Genomic DNA, 17,125 nt, shown 5'->3' with positions numbered 1-17,125 from the left:
TTTGGTTATGAAAGATTTGTGCTTTTGGAAATTTCTTGTTCCTTATTGGCCGACAGACACACTGATACTGATACATCTGCAATAAGCTAATATCAGCTGATATATCAACCCTGCCCATTTATTTGTCATCCTCCAGTCCAGCATTTTCAGTGATATTTAGTTTGTGATTGTATTATTGCATAATTATGAAAAGATTATATAAAATAGAGCAATATAAATTGATTCACATAGTCGTTGCTTTATATAATTAATTCTATATCTGTATAATCAATATTTTTATCATTGATTGTCTCTAACAGGTCTGGTTACAACTACTTCAAGAAAACTGGACAGGGAGCAACAAGATGAGCACATTCTTGAGGTAAGCACTTTATTTTGGCAAATTTTAAACTCAAGTAAAAGTGTCAGCCTCTCTTATTCATGGGGAAATTAATTAGTGAGATGATAATCAGAAACCTTCAAGGTCAACATGTACACTTCTACAGTTTAAAAAAAAAAGTGATTTTCTGTCTCTGAGGTTTGGCATTTCCAACCAACTTTGGCTGAGCGCCACATGTTCCCAAAAAAATCTTCAATACAAGTCTTCTTGTATATGCAAGAAGGGTCCTTGTGGTATAATTTCTCCTTAATAATAAGGATATAATAATAATTTCCGGCTGGGGTAGGGGGGAGAGGTGGGAGGGGTGTGGGAGATCCTGATGACTGTCCCTTTGTTCTTTCCCACTGTTCTGTCTCGTGGATGGAGCAAGTTGGGACAGGAAACTGTTGTCAAACCAACAGGCCAATGTCTAAACTTGTGGGTTTTAATTGAGCTGGTGCTCTGTTCTCTCTCGATGCTTCCCTCCCTCTTTCTCGCCACAGAACCGAGGTTGATAATAGTGGTTTTAATTGTGTTTCCGGTGCTGACAGGGAGCAGACTGGACGCCTTTTAATTATTGTCAGAAGTTACACAATTCAGTGATCACTGGGTGACAGTTAATGCTGGTGCATCTGGTCTGCACTAATTTCATTACAGGACTGAGAGTAAATGATAGGGATGAAAGTGGAGAATAAGGGAAAACTGTATTCCTATAGGGAAACGTTTAGCTGATGGAAATTGAAGGTTGGTAGAAAATAAAACAATAAAATTGAATCATTTATACTATACCTGCTGAATTTGGGAAGAGTATTGGGTATCAAGATCAGAACAAGGTTCCTATGCAAACCCAAAGCTCTTCCATCTAGCGCTGTAGACGTAGAATTGCTACTTCCAACATGTGGTTGAAAGCTGTTGAATTGCTAGGTTCGAATTGTTGTCTAATTCAAATTCTTTGTGTCTGTAAAAAAAGAAGCATATTCCCGCCTAAGCTTAGTTCACGAATGTAGTTCATTTGTCTCATTTGACAAAATGCCTCCAGACAAACATATAATAACCACATAAAACACTCAGCTCAAACTCTGGTAGACTTTAATGTTGCGCCAAATTCAACACGCCTATTCTCTTCATGCTAATATTCTTGCTTTTCTTTGTAATGTTTATTACTAAAGCTTGCAATAATACCAGATAGTGTGATTCCAGTGCACAAAGAACCAACGTTTTTCAGGAAAAATAACTAATTAAAAGTTTAAAAGAGGGATAATTTAAAGCAAGTAACTTTTGACCTAAATAGGTAGAAAGTGGATATGTGAACATAGCCTGGGAAGAGCTGTGTAACCATGGCAACTTAAGAAGTTTGTGTGTGTTGGTCACTGGTTATTGGGAATCCAGCAGGAAGCTCTTTATTGGGCTAAACATTCATGGAGCAGCACAGCAACACCTACAATTTGCCCCCCTCCCCCCTACACACACACACACACACACACACACACACACACACACACACACACACACACACTAAGTATATTCTCAGAGCAGCTAATCGAGGGTTTGTCATGACTCAGAAGAATACATGTGTGTGCACATGCCTTTGTATGTGAACTGGGTGCTGGCAGAGCAAATCAAATTGAAGTCCTAGCTAGTGTTAAAGTTTTTGGACAAGCTTGTTGTAGGAGAAGAAACGAAACATGTGGGGCCATGTGGAACATGTGGAGCAATTAGGGTGGGGGCTGTGTCAGCATTGTTTGCACCAAATGCCAAGAGGAGGTGGAGGGAGCACAGGGGTCCTTCAGCTTTTATGATGAGATGGATGGGGGGTTGGTAGGTGATAGTCGTTTGCCTGTGTGTGAAAGAGAGAGAGAGATAAAGGCAGAAAGGCAGTGGGGGAATTTGAGAACAAGCAAAGCTGCTCCTGATGGTCTGAGTGTGGGCTCTAGCGGCAGGATGAGAGGCCTCCGTCCCAGGAAGGAGGGGGGTGGGTAAATAGCAAAAGTGGGACATGCCAGGACATGCTTAGGATTCAGGCCTGGGACTGTAGAGAGAACATTATAATGGAAAAGCAGAGGTGAATGGGCTAGGCACATCTGTTGTCTGGAACCTATCCCAGCATGCAGTTGGCAAGAAGCAGGGTAACCCTGGACAGGTTGTTAGTCTGGCCTATTTGACTAGGATATTAGATCCTACTCAGTCTGTTTGTTTCTGATTAATCATTTCATCTATAAAATGTCAAAAACTGTAAAAACAAAACAAAACATGCATCATAAGTTACCCTGTGTGCCGTGTTTAGACATGTTTAGTGACAGTTTACAATTATATAAAACAGAGAAAACCAGCAAATCCTCACATATGACCAAGGCACACACACTATATATACTATATAAAGTGACAGCTATGATAAACCGTGAGGATTAGACCACTGACGGATTAAAAAACAATGGCAGCATTTGAAATGCAATTTTCCTATGTGAGAATATAACACAGAGTCATCTTGTTGTTCTTTATATTTACTGTTGCGTGTGTGTTGCCATGCAAATTCTGCCCTAGGTTCCTGTTCCATTGGGAAGTACTACCCCTGGAGTAGAGCCTTTTTGCAGGAACAAAATTTAGTCAGTTTCGTCTGTTCAAAACACTTTTGATTAAACTCCTCACCAAAATGAATCCTCAAAAGGTTCTTGGTCCCCTGGGAAAGTTCCTGCAGTGGAAACACCCTAGGAATAGCAATCTTGTAACAATGACATGTAGTTTTTTTCTCTATGTAAAACAGTTATTACAGCAAGCATTAGTATCTCCTCCGCAATGGATGTTTGATAATAAAAAAAGAACAAGCTGCTTTATGTAAACAGGACACCATGTAAATAACTGCTGTGGAACTTCAGCTTCATTTCATTCTCCATATAATATTCTTCAGTTAATATTATAACCAAGCACAATATCCATTTTTATAGTAACTAACTTTCAAAATCCTTCACAGTTTTTCCCAATTCCCAGGTTATTTTAATTAACATTGAATGCATTACAACAACATTACTTACATATGGTCGGTCAGATAAAACTGAAAGTTTTGCAATAGATAATCAGAACATAATGGATTTGCTCAATTCACTTCACTTCACAGCAGTGCTATACTGATGCAATGAGACACACTCCCTCTGGTGTAACTTCTCTGTCTTTTGTGTGGTTTGTCTAATTATCAAACAAAGGCTTTTGGTGAAAATGTTCCAAAGAAAGGCATGTGGTGATGGATAGCTGTGTAGATATAGTGTACATGCACACAGTTACACACACAGCAGTTTTGTTGAGGTACCGTGCTGGGACATTTCATTTCAATACTTTATGTATCCGTTCATAAACAGAGTGCCTTTTCAAAGTATTTTATATAATCATGGATATCAGGCACTATACCTACATATATGTGGCCAAAAAGCTCATGTGATCATAATGGAAATTTTCATAGCACAGCATTACACAGCATCAACATATCCTCACTTAGAGAGACATTCACACACAGGTTTCTTGTCTTCCCATTTAATGAATTCTGCTCATGTGAATAGCATGGACAGCTGCAGACACTGCGAGAAAAACAAAAACACATTATTTTAGTAATTGAAACTATAGTACCAAATGGTGTGTGCCTGGCCCTGGACTCCTGACTGTTTTTAGTGAAGCACTTAGCAGATGGTTTTAAATGACTGTGACATTTGTTCTGCCCTTCTACAGTATTTTGCAGCTTGAATCTAGAAATGCTCACATCTCTGCCAGTGCTCAGACACACAACCCATGAGCCTATTTTTCTGGGACTTGATGAAAATTGTGTTTGTTTAGGTCAGCCTGTGGCTCTTTGCTTTTGATTAAACTCCTCAAACGGTGCACTCACATGTCCGAGGGCACATTGGAGTGTTAAATCATGGTACGAATTACAAAGCGTTAGCATGCCACCAGTAACCCTTGATGTCATGACTTAAATTAAGGCCCCATTAATGATTCAGTTGTGCGACACTGTCTTTTATACTGAGTACTTATGGGGTTTAAAAAGCCTCCAGCCTTTAGTGGAGGGCAGCAAGTCTTAATGTTTATTAGCAGTGCAAAATCTTTGTTTGCAAGTTTGTCACACAGCAGTAGTCAGTGCAGCTGGTGCTATCAGAATGAAGAGGTGCAGCTAATTAAAAATAATTAGTTCTGGTGGGTTGTTCGTGTACAGCCATACAAGCTACTGCTCTTTTGATCACAGGCAAACATATTAAACGTTATTTCAGATTAGGAACGTTTTTAGTTCACTACAGCAGCCTCCAGATGAAAAAAAGTCATGTTTACCAAAATACACCAACCTTAGCTAGTAACTCATCAGGAGTAACAGTGTAATCTTAAAAAAAAAGAAAAAAGTCTCTCCTGCTAAGTCAAATTAGCTATTTTACCGTATTTCATTTCTAAAGTGATCTGTTAATTACATTACCACATGTATAAGAGCTGATATTGAAAGATATACTCCCTAAATTTGTTATTTTGCCACAAAATGCACCCAAATCACCAGATTTGGATGCTTGTGGCAGTGCACCTTTATCCATAAAATTAGATTATTAAATGCTTATTATTAGACTAGAATATGGGCGCAAGAGTCTGAAAGCCTGTCATGCTGCTCCTTACATCCAACCAGACAAAAGTGGTTTGAAGGGACCAAAATTGCTGCTATTAAAGTCCTGCACTATCTCTAGCTGGGATGAAAATGCTATTTAGTCTTGTATTTTTCTGCTGGAGAATTTTGCCTTACAACATCTGTATTCGTAGTAGTAGTTCTGAAAAAGCCACCATTTTTTTTGTCAGGAAAGAAGCATGCTCTATGGAGTACTTTGACTAAATGTTTGACTGAATTCATTCATTATACTGTAGATTAGATTATCAGCTAAACAAATAAAGAAATCATCTTGTCTCCAGCAATAGATGATGTATAACAGCCTATAACTGATGTGTATTTGTTTTTTTAAGTGAAGGACATGTATTCGAAAAGACCCCCTGACAGCAAATCTCAGAGGGAATTACCTTTCATTTTAGCTGCTAGTTAAGTTGCTGAGAAACAAGTGGAATAAAAGCATGATGAAGGGAAAAAGCACACTTCCCTTTCTCATCTTTGATTAAGCTAATTCTAGGCTTTGGAATGATGAAACATAACTGTATTGATGTCTACAAATTCTCATGATAGTTCTACATAATGTTCAATGATATTGCTGCAATTATAAACCTTTTCTAAATAATTTACTGCCTCCTGTTCCAAAACTCTAACATTGTAACTGTTGAAGGTATTCAGTTTTTTACTGAATTTAATGTTTGATTGGAAAAGAAAACAATAGGGGCCGTTTGACTTGAAGAGATAAGAGATATTAAATGTGATTTAAAAGTTCACTACATCAGATGATATTTGCTTCCTTGTGTTAAGCCTCAAACCTTTGAGTTTACGTACTTCTTGGTCTGAAGTTTTTATTCCTTTCCTCAGATCACAGTCACTGACCACGGCGTTCCTGCCAAATCCACCACTGTCCGCGTCATCGTCCGAGTCCTCGACGAGAATGACAACAGGCCGTTGTTCTTGGAGAAGATCTACAAGATAAAGCTTCCGGAGCGGGAGAGGCTGGAGAAGGAGAGAGCCATGAAGAGAGACCCGGTGTATCGGGTCATTGCATCAGACCGTGATGAAGGACCTAATGCCGAGATCTCTTACAGCATCGAGGAGGGAGATGAAAACGGAAAGTTCTTTATCGAGCCCAAGACCGGCCTGGTGTCTTCCAAGAAGTTCTCTTCTGCTGGAGAATACGACATTCTTACAGTGAGTAATCTAATTCTAGGGCTTCATCCTGTCCACAGCCTGATAGTCTCTCAGTGAGCAGTACATTTTTTACAACAGATGCTTGTTTATTGTTTTACTGTTGTATTCTCCTCTTCTTCTCAAGTTTGCCCTCCTCCTTTTCAGTTTTTGTGTTTAACAATCCAGTTAAAAAAGTCTATATAAAAGAGACCAAAAGCTAATTGGTCCACTCACATCATGTTGATGTAGAAGAAAATTACCATCAAAAGCAAACCACCAAAGCATCTACTTAAAAATTTTGGGAGCATGTTCCAAACACCAGCCCACAAAATATAATTAGGATCTAATTCTTACAAGGATGTAGAGTATGCTTGTTTTATTACCATGGTTCTATTACTGTGGTGCCTTGGTCATCAAGAGCCAAATTTGTCAATCAGCGATGTGACACTTCTTTTTAGCCGTTACAGTGTACAGCAACCAACAAAATAATTTTCTACTCATCATGGCAGCTGTTTTTTAAAGAGTATCTTAGAATGATTGGGAAATAAATGTGTTATATGTGTGAAAATGAATGTTATCTGTCAATCCTCCAAGAATTGACCTCTAGTTTAGTCATCACAGTTGGCTGTGAAAAATGCTGTGGTGATACTTAACACTCATCTTTTGGTTTAAACTGATTTTCACCCAGATTTTATGTTGCCACCCATCCAAAGCTGTTTCCTGCTGTACGAAGACACTGCTCACCACAGTTTACAGTAATTGAAGCCCCCACAAAAGGTTGAATCACAAAAGAATACCACACAAAAGGTGTTTTGTTATTCAGAATACGAGGTTCTCTTGCCATGTGGACTGCTCAGTGTGCGACTGCGATTTAATCACAACCATTCTGTGGATTTGCACCATAAATGAGTGGTTCTACTTACAGTATGTTTGCACTGTGTATACAATTTAATATGGTTTATTGGTGTATTTCATCTGTAAGCATTTACTAGCAAGCTACATAACCAATCTTTCCTGTATATACTTCTGAAGAGTTTCAGGCGGAGGATCCACCAGAGAGCTGTACAGAAACTCATTTGCAACAAAATGTTGCATAACACTGCGTAACATAGTCTTTCATTCTCTGCCTCTCTCTCAGATTAAAGCCGTCGACAATGGACGTCCTCAGAAATCCTCCACTTGTCGTCTGCATATCGAGTGGATTCCCAAACCAAAATTGTTGGCCGATGCAGCACCCCTTCTTTTTGAGGAGTCCCCCTTTACCTTTTCTGTAATGGAAAGCGATCCTGTAGCGCACATGGTGGGCGTCATCGCCACAGAATCCTCTGATGTTCCCGTGTGGTTTGAAATCACAGGTATTGCCTCCTTCACATGCGTTTCTGTCGTTGTGTGTGTGCATGCATACAGTAGAAATGCTTCGTAGGTAGAAAAAATGTTACACTTCAGGACTAACGTAGTGTTTGTGTGTGATATTGTTGGGAAATATGGAAAAATACCTAAAAAAAAACAATATTTTGAAGACAATAATGTTTAATAATATTTTTAGAGTTTAAGTTGTTTGTCATATTAGACTGCATGGCAGTGAGGAGTCAAATTTGAACAGCCATTTTCAGCTGGCATTCTCAAGTTGTCTGGCAGCCATGTTAGCTGCCTTACAAAGCCAAAATGCAGTAACTACATATTTGGTCAAAATTGACTTTTTGGCATTTGTTTTACCAATATAAAAAACAATTATGCCATAGAAATGTATAATTTTTGTGAAAAGAGCATATGCAATTGTCATAAAGACAGCTAGACAGCTAAAAGCAGGAGAGATATATCAAGTGTAAGCTAGCAGGGAAGACAGCCATGGCTAGCCTTAACTAAAGCTAAAATTAAATTTACTTAATATAAATAATATTTTACTTACTATAATTATGTATTGTAATCAGGTTTATTTTCTTAAAAATAGACAAAAAAGGTGAAAGAACAGTTTGTTTGTAGATACTGTATTTTCCCCTGAAGATTGTCCAAAGGCTAAATGCAGTATCTGCATTTTTAGGTGTTATGTAGGTTTTATGGCAGTTACTGTATGTCGGTTCTTAATCAATCTAAACATGCTTAAAATTGAAGCATGGCCAGTTCCAATTGCAGTTTGCTCGCCAGCTTTGAAACTTTGAACAATTTTTTCTCAATTTCACTGTATTACTGCTCTCTGCCTTTGCAGAACAGTTTAGATAATAGAATTTTATCATGACTTAATAGGTCACAAACAATAAGTATTAATACTTTTCTTAGTTTTCCCGTGTGAGCCAACTTTAGATGCCGTATATTTCCTTACAATTTTAATTGGCAACTCCGTTTTGAAGTTTTAAAACTTAATTCATCCTTTCTTTAATGTGTTTTTTAACTTATGATAGGCACTGCATGCATGAGAAGACTTAAATTGACTGCTTTCAAGAATGCTCGCCTCTTCTCCTTCCTTCCTCCCAGCCTGTCCTCCCTCTAATCAATGTCTGACTGACACGTCTCTTTTCTTCTGTTCTCTCTTTCTGTGCTCTGTTACTGCTTTCCTCTTTTCTCTGGAATGTTCTGTTTGGTTGGATTTTTGCAAGACGGCATAGAGGATACTGAGATGTTTTACATCCTTCAGATGGCTTGTGACCACAACTGTACAGCAGAAGGTAGCTGCTGGGATCTCCTAATAGGCTGTGCTGTATTAAGAGATCATCCTACAATGTGTGTTGGTGCTGCCTGTTGGCTGTGGTTGAATTGTGTTGTGCCACTGGGTTGATGTTGTGCCACATTTTTCCCTTAAACCTGTGACCTGATTAAGAGTCTCAATAGAACCAGGAAAACCTCCTCTCCTTAGCTTGTGTGAATTAGAGGTCCATTTTATATCCACTGTTGTATATCCTTGAGAGTTTAGCATCCTTTTATATGCTAGTTAAAAGGATGCTAAAAGGATGTGTTTTATATTCATCACTTTGCATTTATGTACCCATTCTGTGATGGTGTTAATGTTTAGATAAACAACAAATCTATACTGATATCAGCATCAACAATAGTGTATCCATTCATTATTATCTTCAACATCAGCACAGCAGAAAATTGATGTTTGTATGTCCATCTCAGCACCTCCATTTAGTGTTTGTGTAACCTTGCTACATGCAGACAACTAAGCGATGATTTGTCACTAATCTTTTGTCCTTACTTGTTTGTACAAAAAATAATAATTCCACAGGTGGTAATTATGACAGCCGCTTTGACGTGGGAAAGGCCAGTGGAACCTTGATTGTAGCACGGCCCCTGGACACGGAGCAGAAATCAAATTACAACCTGACGGTGGAAGCCACAGATGGGACACGAACTGTCAGCACCCAGGTAATTGAAACACTAATGAAAGGGTTGGAAGCTGATGAGGCAGTTGTCATGGTTCTGTTTTCCTCATGTGAGAAATAGCGGGAGGAAAGGGACGAGTAATAAGTGAAGCAGTGGCCACACTGTCCTGTTTGTTGGGATATGTTTATGTTGTGATGCTATCATTGCTCTCAGTTGGCCTGTGAAAATGACATTACATCCCTACATGACATGACTTCTAACAGATAATACAAAAAATATGGGATATGATATGGTAAGGCTGTGCTGAGAGAGATCTTAAGAGATCTTCTTATGTTGCCTGGTGCTGCCTGTGGGGTGTGGTTGAATTGTGTTTTACCACTAGATTTGCTTTTGCATTTTCTGTTATCAGCTCACCAGATAGTGAGAGATCTTTTGATTAAAAAAAAAAATTGTTTGACATTTTGGGAAATATGCTTATTCGCTTTCTTGGTGTGATTTAGATGAGAAGATTGATACCACTTCCATATCTTTTCAATATAAGGCTGGTGTACAACCAGCAGCTGGTTAGTTTAGCTTAGCATAAAGGCTGGAAAGAGGGGCATGCCTAGGACTGTCCGAAGGTAACAAAATCTGCCTACGAGCACCTCTAAAGCTCACAAATTAACACATTATATTTTGTTTCTCTAATCTTTACAAAAACCAAAGTGTAAAAATGACAAGTTGTGTATTTACAAGGGTCATGTGTGGGACTATTTCTTGCTCCACGATCCGCCATTGCTGTAAAAAAAAAAAAAGTCCATTGGAGAGAATTTTTATTATTGAGCATTGTTTATTTTGTTTGTTATGATTGTATAGTTTGTTAATATGCTTTGGCAACGTTGTATTGTATGCAGTCTTGCCAGTAAAGCAACATGAATTGAAATTGAACAGAGATGACGCAACTCTCTCTCTACATGGCTCTGGAACAGCCATAGCAAAGGAGCAGACTATAGCAACTAGGAGTAAAACCTAAGAAGTAAAAAAGTGTCCGAAGCTCCAGATAAAAAAGAAACGCAGCGTTCAGAGGAAGGATTACTGTCAAAACAAGAAAGCGATCGACGGTGAGGACAAACATGGATAACCATTGGTGTAGCTTTAGCTTTTCCTTGTTGGAGATGATCAGTTATGCTTTTATAGAAAGAAAGAAAGAAAGAAAGAAAGAAAGAGACAAATATTTTATGGCAGACTTAATGAAGACTCATTCAAACCATGATATGGGTAGTCAGTGTTCCTCCTCCGCTGTTCTCTGCCATCTCAGTTGAGCGTTGAACTCCAGGAATCTTCCATTGTCTCATTCCTGACACAGGGCTGCTGTGATGATGGTGCCGTCTAGCCAGAGGTTTTTTGTAAAGTGTACATTCTTGAGCCCCTCCACTCCACCCCTCTGCTGTGTCTCTCTGAACCTGTGAACCGTCTCTTACTTGTCTCTGAGAGGAACAGACTACCTCAGTATTTTCTGAATGGAATTAAAAATATTACACTCATACATATACAAGTGTGCTCATGCCACAGTCTGGAAACCGCAAAATCAACTGAAAAGATACTTTTATGCAGAAGAACGATTAAAAAGGTATTTGATACTGTAAACCTTATGATCTGTGAGCCATTCTGATGAAAGATTAAACTAAAAGTTTCTTCCAAAAACTTCCAAAGCAGTTGCATACTTGCATTTTAATATATTGATATGCTGATTTATTCCTGCTTGCATATATCTTGCTCCCCAGCTGATACCAATGCTGAACCGCCATGATAAAAGCTTTTAAGCATGCAAGTTGTCTTTGGTTTTTGTTCAGATGGTCATGCCATGTCCATGAGATTTTGAACGTTTTTACATGATAGTTTGGGTCATATGGGATGGTGGCATTCAAAGTGTTTTGTCCTTTGTCCTCAAAGCGGAGCTTCAGAGAACTGTAGCTGGAAAAGAATCTATTTGTTGTCACTCTGTATGAATAAAGCCTTTCATCATCTGGCTGCTGTGCTCCACTCAGCCTTGGATGAAGCGCCGCCTTCATTCGGCATTTTGCAGCTCATCCAAGGAAGCAGCACGTCCTTTAGTTTAGTGCAGAACCTTAAAAACAGTCACAGAGTGACTATTTTGTCAGCCATGATTTTCTCTCCCCATAAAGCACTTATAAGCCCTGGCAACAGACTCGTATTTAAAAGCCTCTCAGCAATACTGCATGCAGTGACATTTTAAGTCAAATTAATCATTTTCAAAGGTTAACCTATTCAAAAGGTCTAATTCTCAGTGGGAACGGTTGTACTAGTAACCCTTTCACATTACAGGGAATTATTTAATTGTTCATGTAAAAATACAGGGTTACCTAATGGACATCGAATCTTACTTCTGTTTTATTTTGTTTAGGCCTACTTCACACAGAAAAGTTTGTACTCCATAGAAAAGCAATGAAATGGTGTCAAATGTAATGGTGATGTCATGAAATTGTATCTACGCCAAAACATCAAGACTACTTGACATGTGCATATATTTCTTTTCAATGCTTGAGCATAGTTTGGAGTGTGGAGTTAAAACATTTTAGAAAACTTGTAGCTCATCAGTCTTTTGTGTATTTAAATTTGGTAACTTTGGCAGAGGATTTCCTGATAATAATCTGTCTTCAGAACTTACAGCATTTCACACTACCTTAAGTTTTCCAAGTGTGATCTGATAGTGTAATGGAAAGTTTTACTTTACTGCTTAATGATCAGCTTTATGAACTCCATCTCTACAAGCCATCACAGCTCAGTTGTACCATCAGTGTCAAACCACACCGGGTCAAAGAATAATCACTTGTACAGTATATCAAATGAAGCTTGTTGCCTGCAACAGTGCACTCTTTCTCACTGCCTGCAAATTTTGAATGTGCATATTTTTGTACATATTATTAGAGCCGTGACTGATCTCTTGCAGATTGCATTGCTAGTGTGTATGATACAGTCATGTATACCCAGCTGGCCGCTGTAGGTCAGCTGTTTTCTGTAGGTCAGCTGTTTTCTGTTTTCTGAATGGATTTACTCAATTTGTGTGCTCCATAAACCACACTTTGTGATTTAGGCCAGCTGCGAGCTCATATGCTCGGAGCCAAATAGGTGACCGAAAGCGGCATAGAGTATTAGCAGAGACAGTAGTAATTACCCAAATTTTGTAGGTTAGAAATAAATACATCCCTGAAAGTAGAAGTTTATTGGGAAAAAACTTGTGTTGGCATATATGCTTCCATCAGTTTGAAGATCAGAATTTAAATGAGAAAGAACCAAATGTCCAGAACCATATTAAGTGTAGTATCTAGCCTTCCTATTATCTGCATATTTGATATATTACAAATAGTACCAGTAGGTTGACTTGCACATATTTTTGGGAAAGTCTTAAATGTCCTGAGGATACATTATACTGAGTGCTTCATGTTTCAGGAAGGCCATCTGAGTGTTTTGGCTACTAACTTGTTTATCCGATAACATTGTTCAGCATTGACGGTATTTGCTCTGTTAGCGGGGGGCTTAACAGAAACTGTAAATGCACCTCTTGCTGGGATTTGCATGTTTTTGTAACAGTGAGTAACCAATAGGGCTAAGGCTAAAAATTTGTGTCAAACCACACTGAAATGTATTAATTTACCTCTAGAGGTAGGTTTACTCATTGCCTTTTCAAGGCAGGCAAGTAATATTAGCCCCTTAGTTAATCCACCTGATTGTACAGTATTAGGAATAACTATAGAACACTTGAAGAAATATTATAATCTGTTAATTACTACATAAAAGGCTGATGCTGAGTAATCAATTTTCTCCATCTATGTGCTTGCAACATAAAATGAATCCAGGAAGAGAGAATTTCAATAGGAAATCATATGCAAAAGAGTCATTAATTGTTTATATAGTATGAATTTGTTTTCTTTGCTGACAGTTTAATGTTTACCTTTAAAAAAGTCATACAGAATTTCACTGCAAATTAGATCTAACCGATAACACACATGCAGTGCACCTCGTGAAAGCTCAAAGTTGGACTTATCTATTCCTCAAATCAAAGTCATGTGGAAGCTGTGCTGCCAGACGGGCTGCCCTATTTTCTCTCTCCTTGGAATGTTTTTTTCCTCCTTTTTGTTCTCTCTCTCCCTCTAGCCGTCTTTGTCTTTCCTTCTGATTTTCTTCCTCTTCGTTTTTCAAAAAGCTCCACATTTATTGGCCAGGCATGCAGGGATGATGATTATTCTCTTTGGATAAAATAAAGCGCAAACAAGAGCGCTGGATTTCTGTGGGTAGTGGGCTGTGTTAATCCTGTTTTGGGAACATGTTCGAGTGCTTGGTGCCAGTGCCCTGCCTTTGCCCAGAACCTGCCACCTGGCAGGGGGGCTTCCACTCCTGTGCATTGGACAGGAGGACAATGAGCACAATGAAAGCTCCCACTTGTCCTGTTCTGGATACAAGACAAAAAGTGTTTCGTTATTCCGAAGGCTCTGTTTTCTTTGTGGTCTCTTAAGCACACTTTTGTTTTTGGATGTCTATTTTATTTTTAAATGACAGTGACAAACTATTAGCAGAAAATTGAAAATAATATTAAATCCAACCTTCCTCCGACTCCAGTGGGGGTATCAGTATGAAGCTCATGGTCTGTGGGAGGTCAGTGTGAAACAGTCTGCCTTTCTATTGTGTGCTTTCCATTTGACCATTGTAGTTCTATGAAGGCGTCTCTGAAGGATCAGCTGATGTAGACAAGGGGTGCCACATTCTAGCTTGGGCACCTCATAGCCAGGCGCTGCGCCAACAAGGCAGCCTCGGCATGCAGCCCAGCCTCCCTTCCCCCATCTCCAGCTATATGACATCCTCCTTTGGCCGTGCAGAAGTACCTCAAGCTGTTCTGCTCACAATCTGTTCCTGGTCTCCTGTTTCTCATGTTTTCTCAGTCCCCATTACAAAGACTCTCTTTATGTCTCACTCGAAGGTTCACCTTCACTCATACTTAAATGTTTTCTTGCCTTCAGTATCAAAGCTGACTATTGTATCTAGGGCACTTTTTCTACTGGATTTTTCTTATTTTGCATATTATTCTTAGCCATATCTTTTGTTTGTGTCTTTCATTCATTCCCACCCACAACCTGTGTTTTCTAAATTTGACCATTTCCGTTAGATTTCTTTGGTTTTTCACTGTCACTTCTCTTTCTTACTCTCATCTCACCCTCACAGCACTTTTTTCTTTAGTATCGCATCTGTCACGTCCGTGTCTCAGTCCCAGTCTTGTTCCTCTCCAGCATTCTCAGAGGAAGCCATATACAAAGACTACAGAGTTTTCTTCTACACCAGCATTTCTGCAGCAGTCAGGCTGTATCATGCTGCTTTGTGATGTTTGGGGGCAAAGTTCCTTTGAAGTATGGTAGAGCCTCCTTGCAAAGGGAAAGGCAAGTTTGTGTGCATGGGGGGGTGGAGGGGTACTACTGACCAGGTTACATTCCTTTCTGTGCCTTGACAGCACTATCAGCTCTCAACACCTTACTCACTATTCACACGACGTGTTATCTGACGCTGGCCAGATTGAGACACATTGGATAGCCTCTTTGTGTGGATGTATGCGTGGAAGTGCTTATTTTATGAGCCTGTGTGTGTGGGTGCATGCGTGTGCATCTGTGTGTGTAAAAGGTGGATTGTGAGACATCGGGGATCTGGTGCTATATGATGTCTGGCATGACATGAGAAGACAGGCTTGGAATGAGATAGATTGTCAGCCTGCTGAGAGTGCACATGCAACATGCACGAGAGGCCCAGTTTTATACACTTTTTCAGGGTTAATGTCTGATGTATTTATTTAACATTACACATCCTGATTAGCAGTGGGACATGGGTCGCTCATGACACATGACTTGTGGCAAACAGCCAGTTTACAGCACTGACAGACAGCATGCAGCCCAACACTCCCCCTGCAAGATGACATCTGTGAGCCTCAGCAGCATTGCCAACATCACAGCACACAGCAGATTGTAAATGTTATCAGTACTGTCAGGTTGAGTCTATATTTGTCTCTGATATAGGCTCATAGTGCTCAACAAACAGAATTATGACAAAAAACAACAGTGGGCAGTTGGGTTGACCAGAGATCTGACAAGTCCTGGTCAGCTAGTGAGCTGTCAACTGGTCAGAGCTTTTGTGACTATAGTCCCCTTCACTGTTCCTGCACCAAACAGCTCGGCTTCGCCTGTTTCCTTACGGGACATCACCCCCTTGTGTTTGGTATGCAGGTGTCTAATCTGGGCTGATCCCTTTGTTCCCCATGTTTGGCAACGGTAGAAGCCCCTCACTGGTCTGGGAAGCAGAGATGGCATTCCAGCAGCTCTCCATAATCCTCTGTCGGAAGTCCAATAGACGAATGGCTGGTGTTGATAAAACATGCTCCCAGTGGAATTTTACAGTTTGGGGATGTTGTCTTTGTTGTGTGTGGGGGAAAAAAACACAGTGACTGCACTTTTCGCTGTCCTAAGCAAGAAGCACATATGTGTAGAAATTAGAGTCATGGATTTGAGTCTGAACAGTTGTTTGTGAATACATTAGCAAAATATTTAATCTGCAAAACAGTAACACTAAAACATGTTTAACCATCCTAAAAGTTATATTACTTTTAGACATGTATATTATTAATATCCCTTTTCACTTTCCACAGTTGACAGCTCACTGTCATATGGTTTATCACATGTGTAATCTCAATTTAATCACCTGCTTCTGTACGTCGCTCAGAGTTCATTTAGATGCATTGTGGTTATTCAGCATTGATTTCTTGTTTTCACTGTTAGCTGCATCAAGTGGCCATTCTTTTAAAATATTGCTTTTGCCATAATATGTATTGATCTGGTCTATAGCTACACTGCGTTGTTTATTACTGACGAGTGTGGGAGAAGGATTTGAAAAGTTTATAGTGTGTGTGTGTGTGTGAGTGTAGATGTAGGGAGGAGAGGCTGAAAGTAAAAATAAAGAGGAACGTTAACACATCTTTAACTATTTGTGTATACTGAACTATTTTTTTGCAGCATATACTATAGTTAACTATTTTCTCAAATTTTTTTTAGTAATTTACTGGAACATGTATTATTTGTTAATCGCTATGCTGTTTAAAAGCATTAAGTTTATTCACACTCCCTAACCCTTACAGACACCTAACCCAGGTTGGGGCCCACTGCTTTAGAATTGCCCTCTTCATGCTTTTTATCAAATAAATGTTCGACAGTAACTGGAATTATTTTGGATTATTTCCTTATTACACAATGACAAAATTAGAAAAAGCTCAGATAATAGCATCAAAATAATTTTTTAAATTAACTAATAATCTCAACAATTAATTTCCCCCCTATAGGTGCTTATCCGTGTCATTGATACCAACAACCACCGGCCACAGTTCTCTCAGAAGTGGTATGAGGTGGATGTCCCTGAAGACAAACCAGCAGGGACTGAGGTCCTGCAGATCAGCGCTGTGGACAGAGACGAGAAGAATAAACTGACCTTTACACTCCTGAGCAGTACTGATCCCTTCAGCCTAAGGAAGTTCCGACTAGACCCAGGAACAGGCATTCTGTACACCGCTGAGCGACTGGATCATGAGACTATGCATCGCCACATCCTCACCGTCATGGTATGAATCA

General features: G+C 39.3%; 1 protein-coding gene across 10 annotated transcripts in view; it reads left to right on the top strand.

The window, feature by feature from the left end:
• The window catches only part of fat1a (FAT atypical cadherin 1a), a 79,420-nt gene that overhangs the window by 32,642 nt on the left and 29,653 nt on the right, over nt 1-17,125 (top strand). For 8 of the 10 annotated variants that reach the window (XR_006377065.1, XR_006377064.1, XM_044188241.1 and 5 more), the window contains exons 4-9: nt 300-361; nt 5,841-6,170; nt 7,288-7,504; nt 8,744-8,812; nt 9,373-9,512; nt 16,840-17,115. Coding sequence is in view for 8 of the 10 variants with exons in the window: in XM_044188241.1 (XP_044044176.1) it covers nt 300-361; nt 5,841-6,170; nt 7,288-7,504; nt 8,744-8,812; nt 9,373-9,512; nt 16,840-17,115 (1,094 nt within the window). In the remaining 2 variants the exon portion in view is untranslated. The remainder of the gene's footprint in view (nt 1-299; nt 362-5,840; nt 6,171-7,287; nt 7,505-8,743; nt 8,813-9,372; nt 9,513-16,839; nt 17,116-17,125) is intronic. The other 2 variants (XM_044188266.1, XM_044188284.1) reach the window with 1 other exon arrangement.

This window comes from Siniperca chuatsi, linkage group LG3, assembly GCF_020085105.1.
Source record: "Siniperca chuatsi isolate FFG_IHB_CAS linkage group LG3, ASM2008510v1, whole genome shotgun sequence".
In the NCBI taxonomy this organism is placed as follows: domain Eukaryota; kingdom Metazoa; phylum Chordata; class Actinopteri; order Centrarchiformes; family Sinipercidae; genus Siniperca; species Siniperca chuatsi.
The sequence above is the reverse complement of the archived record's forward strand: the minus strand, read 5'-3'. Positions and strand labels throughout refer to the sequence as shown.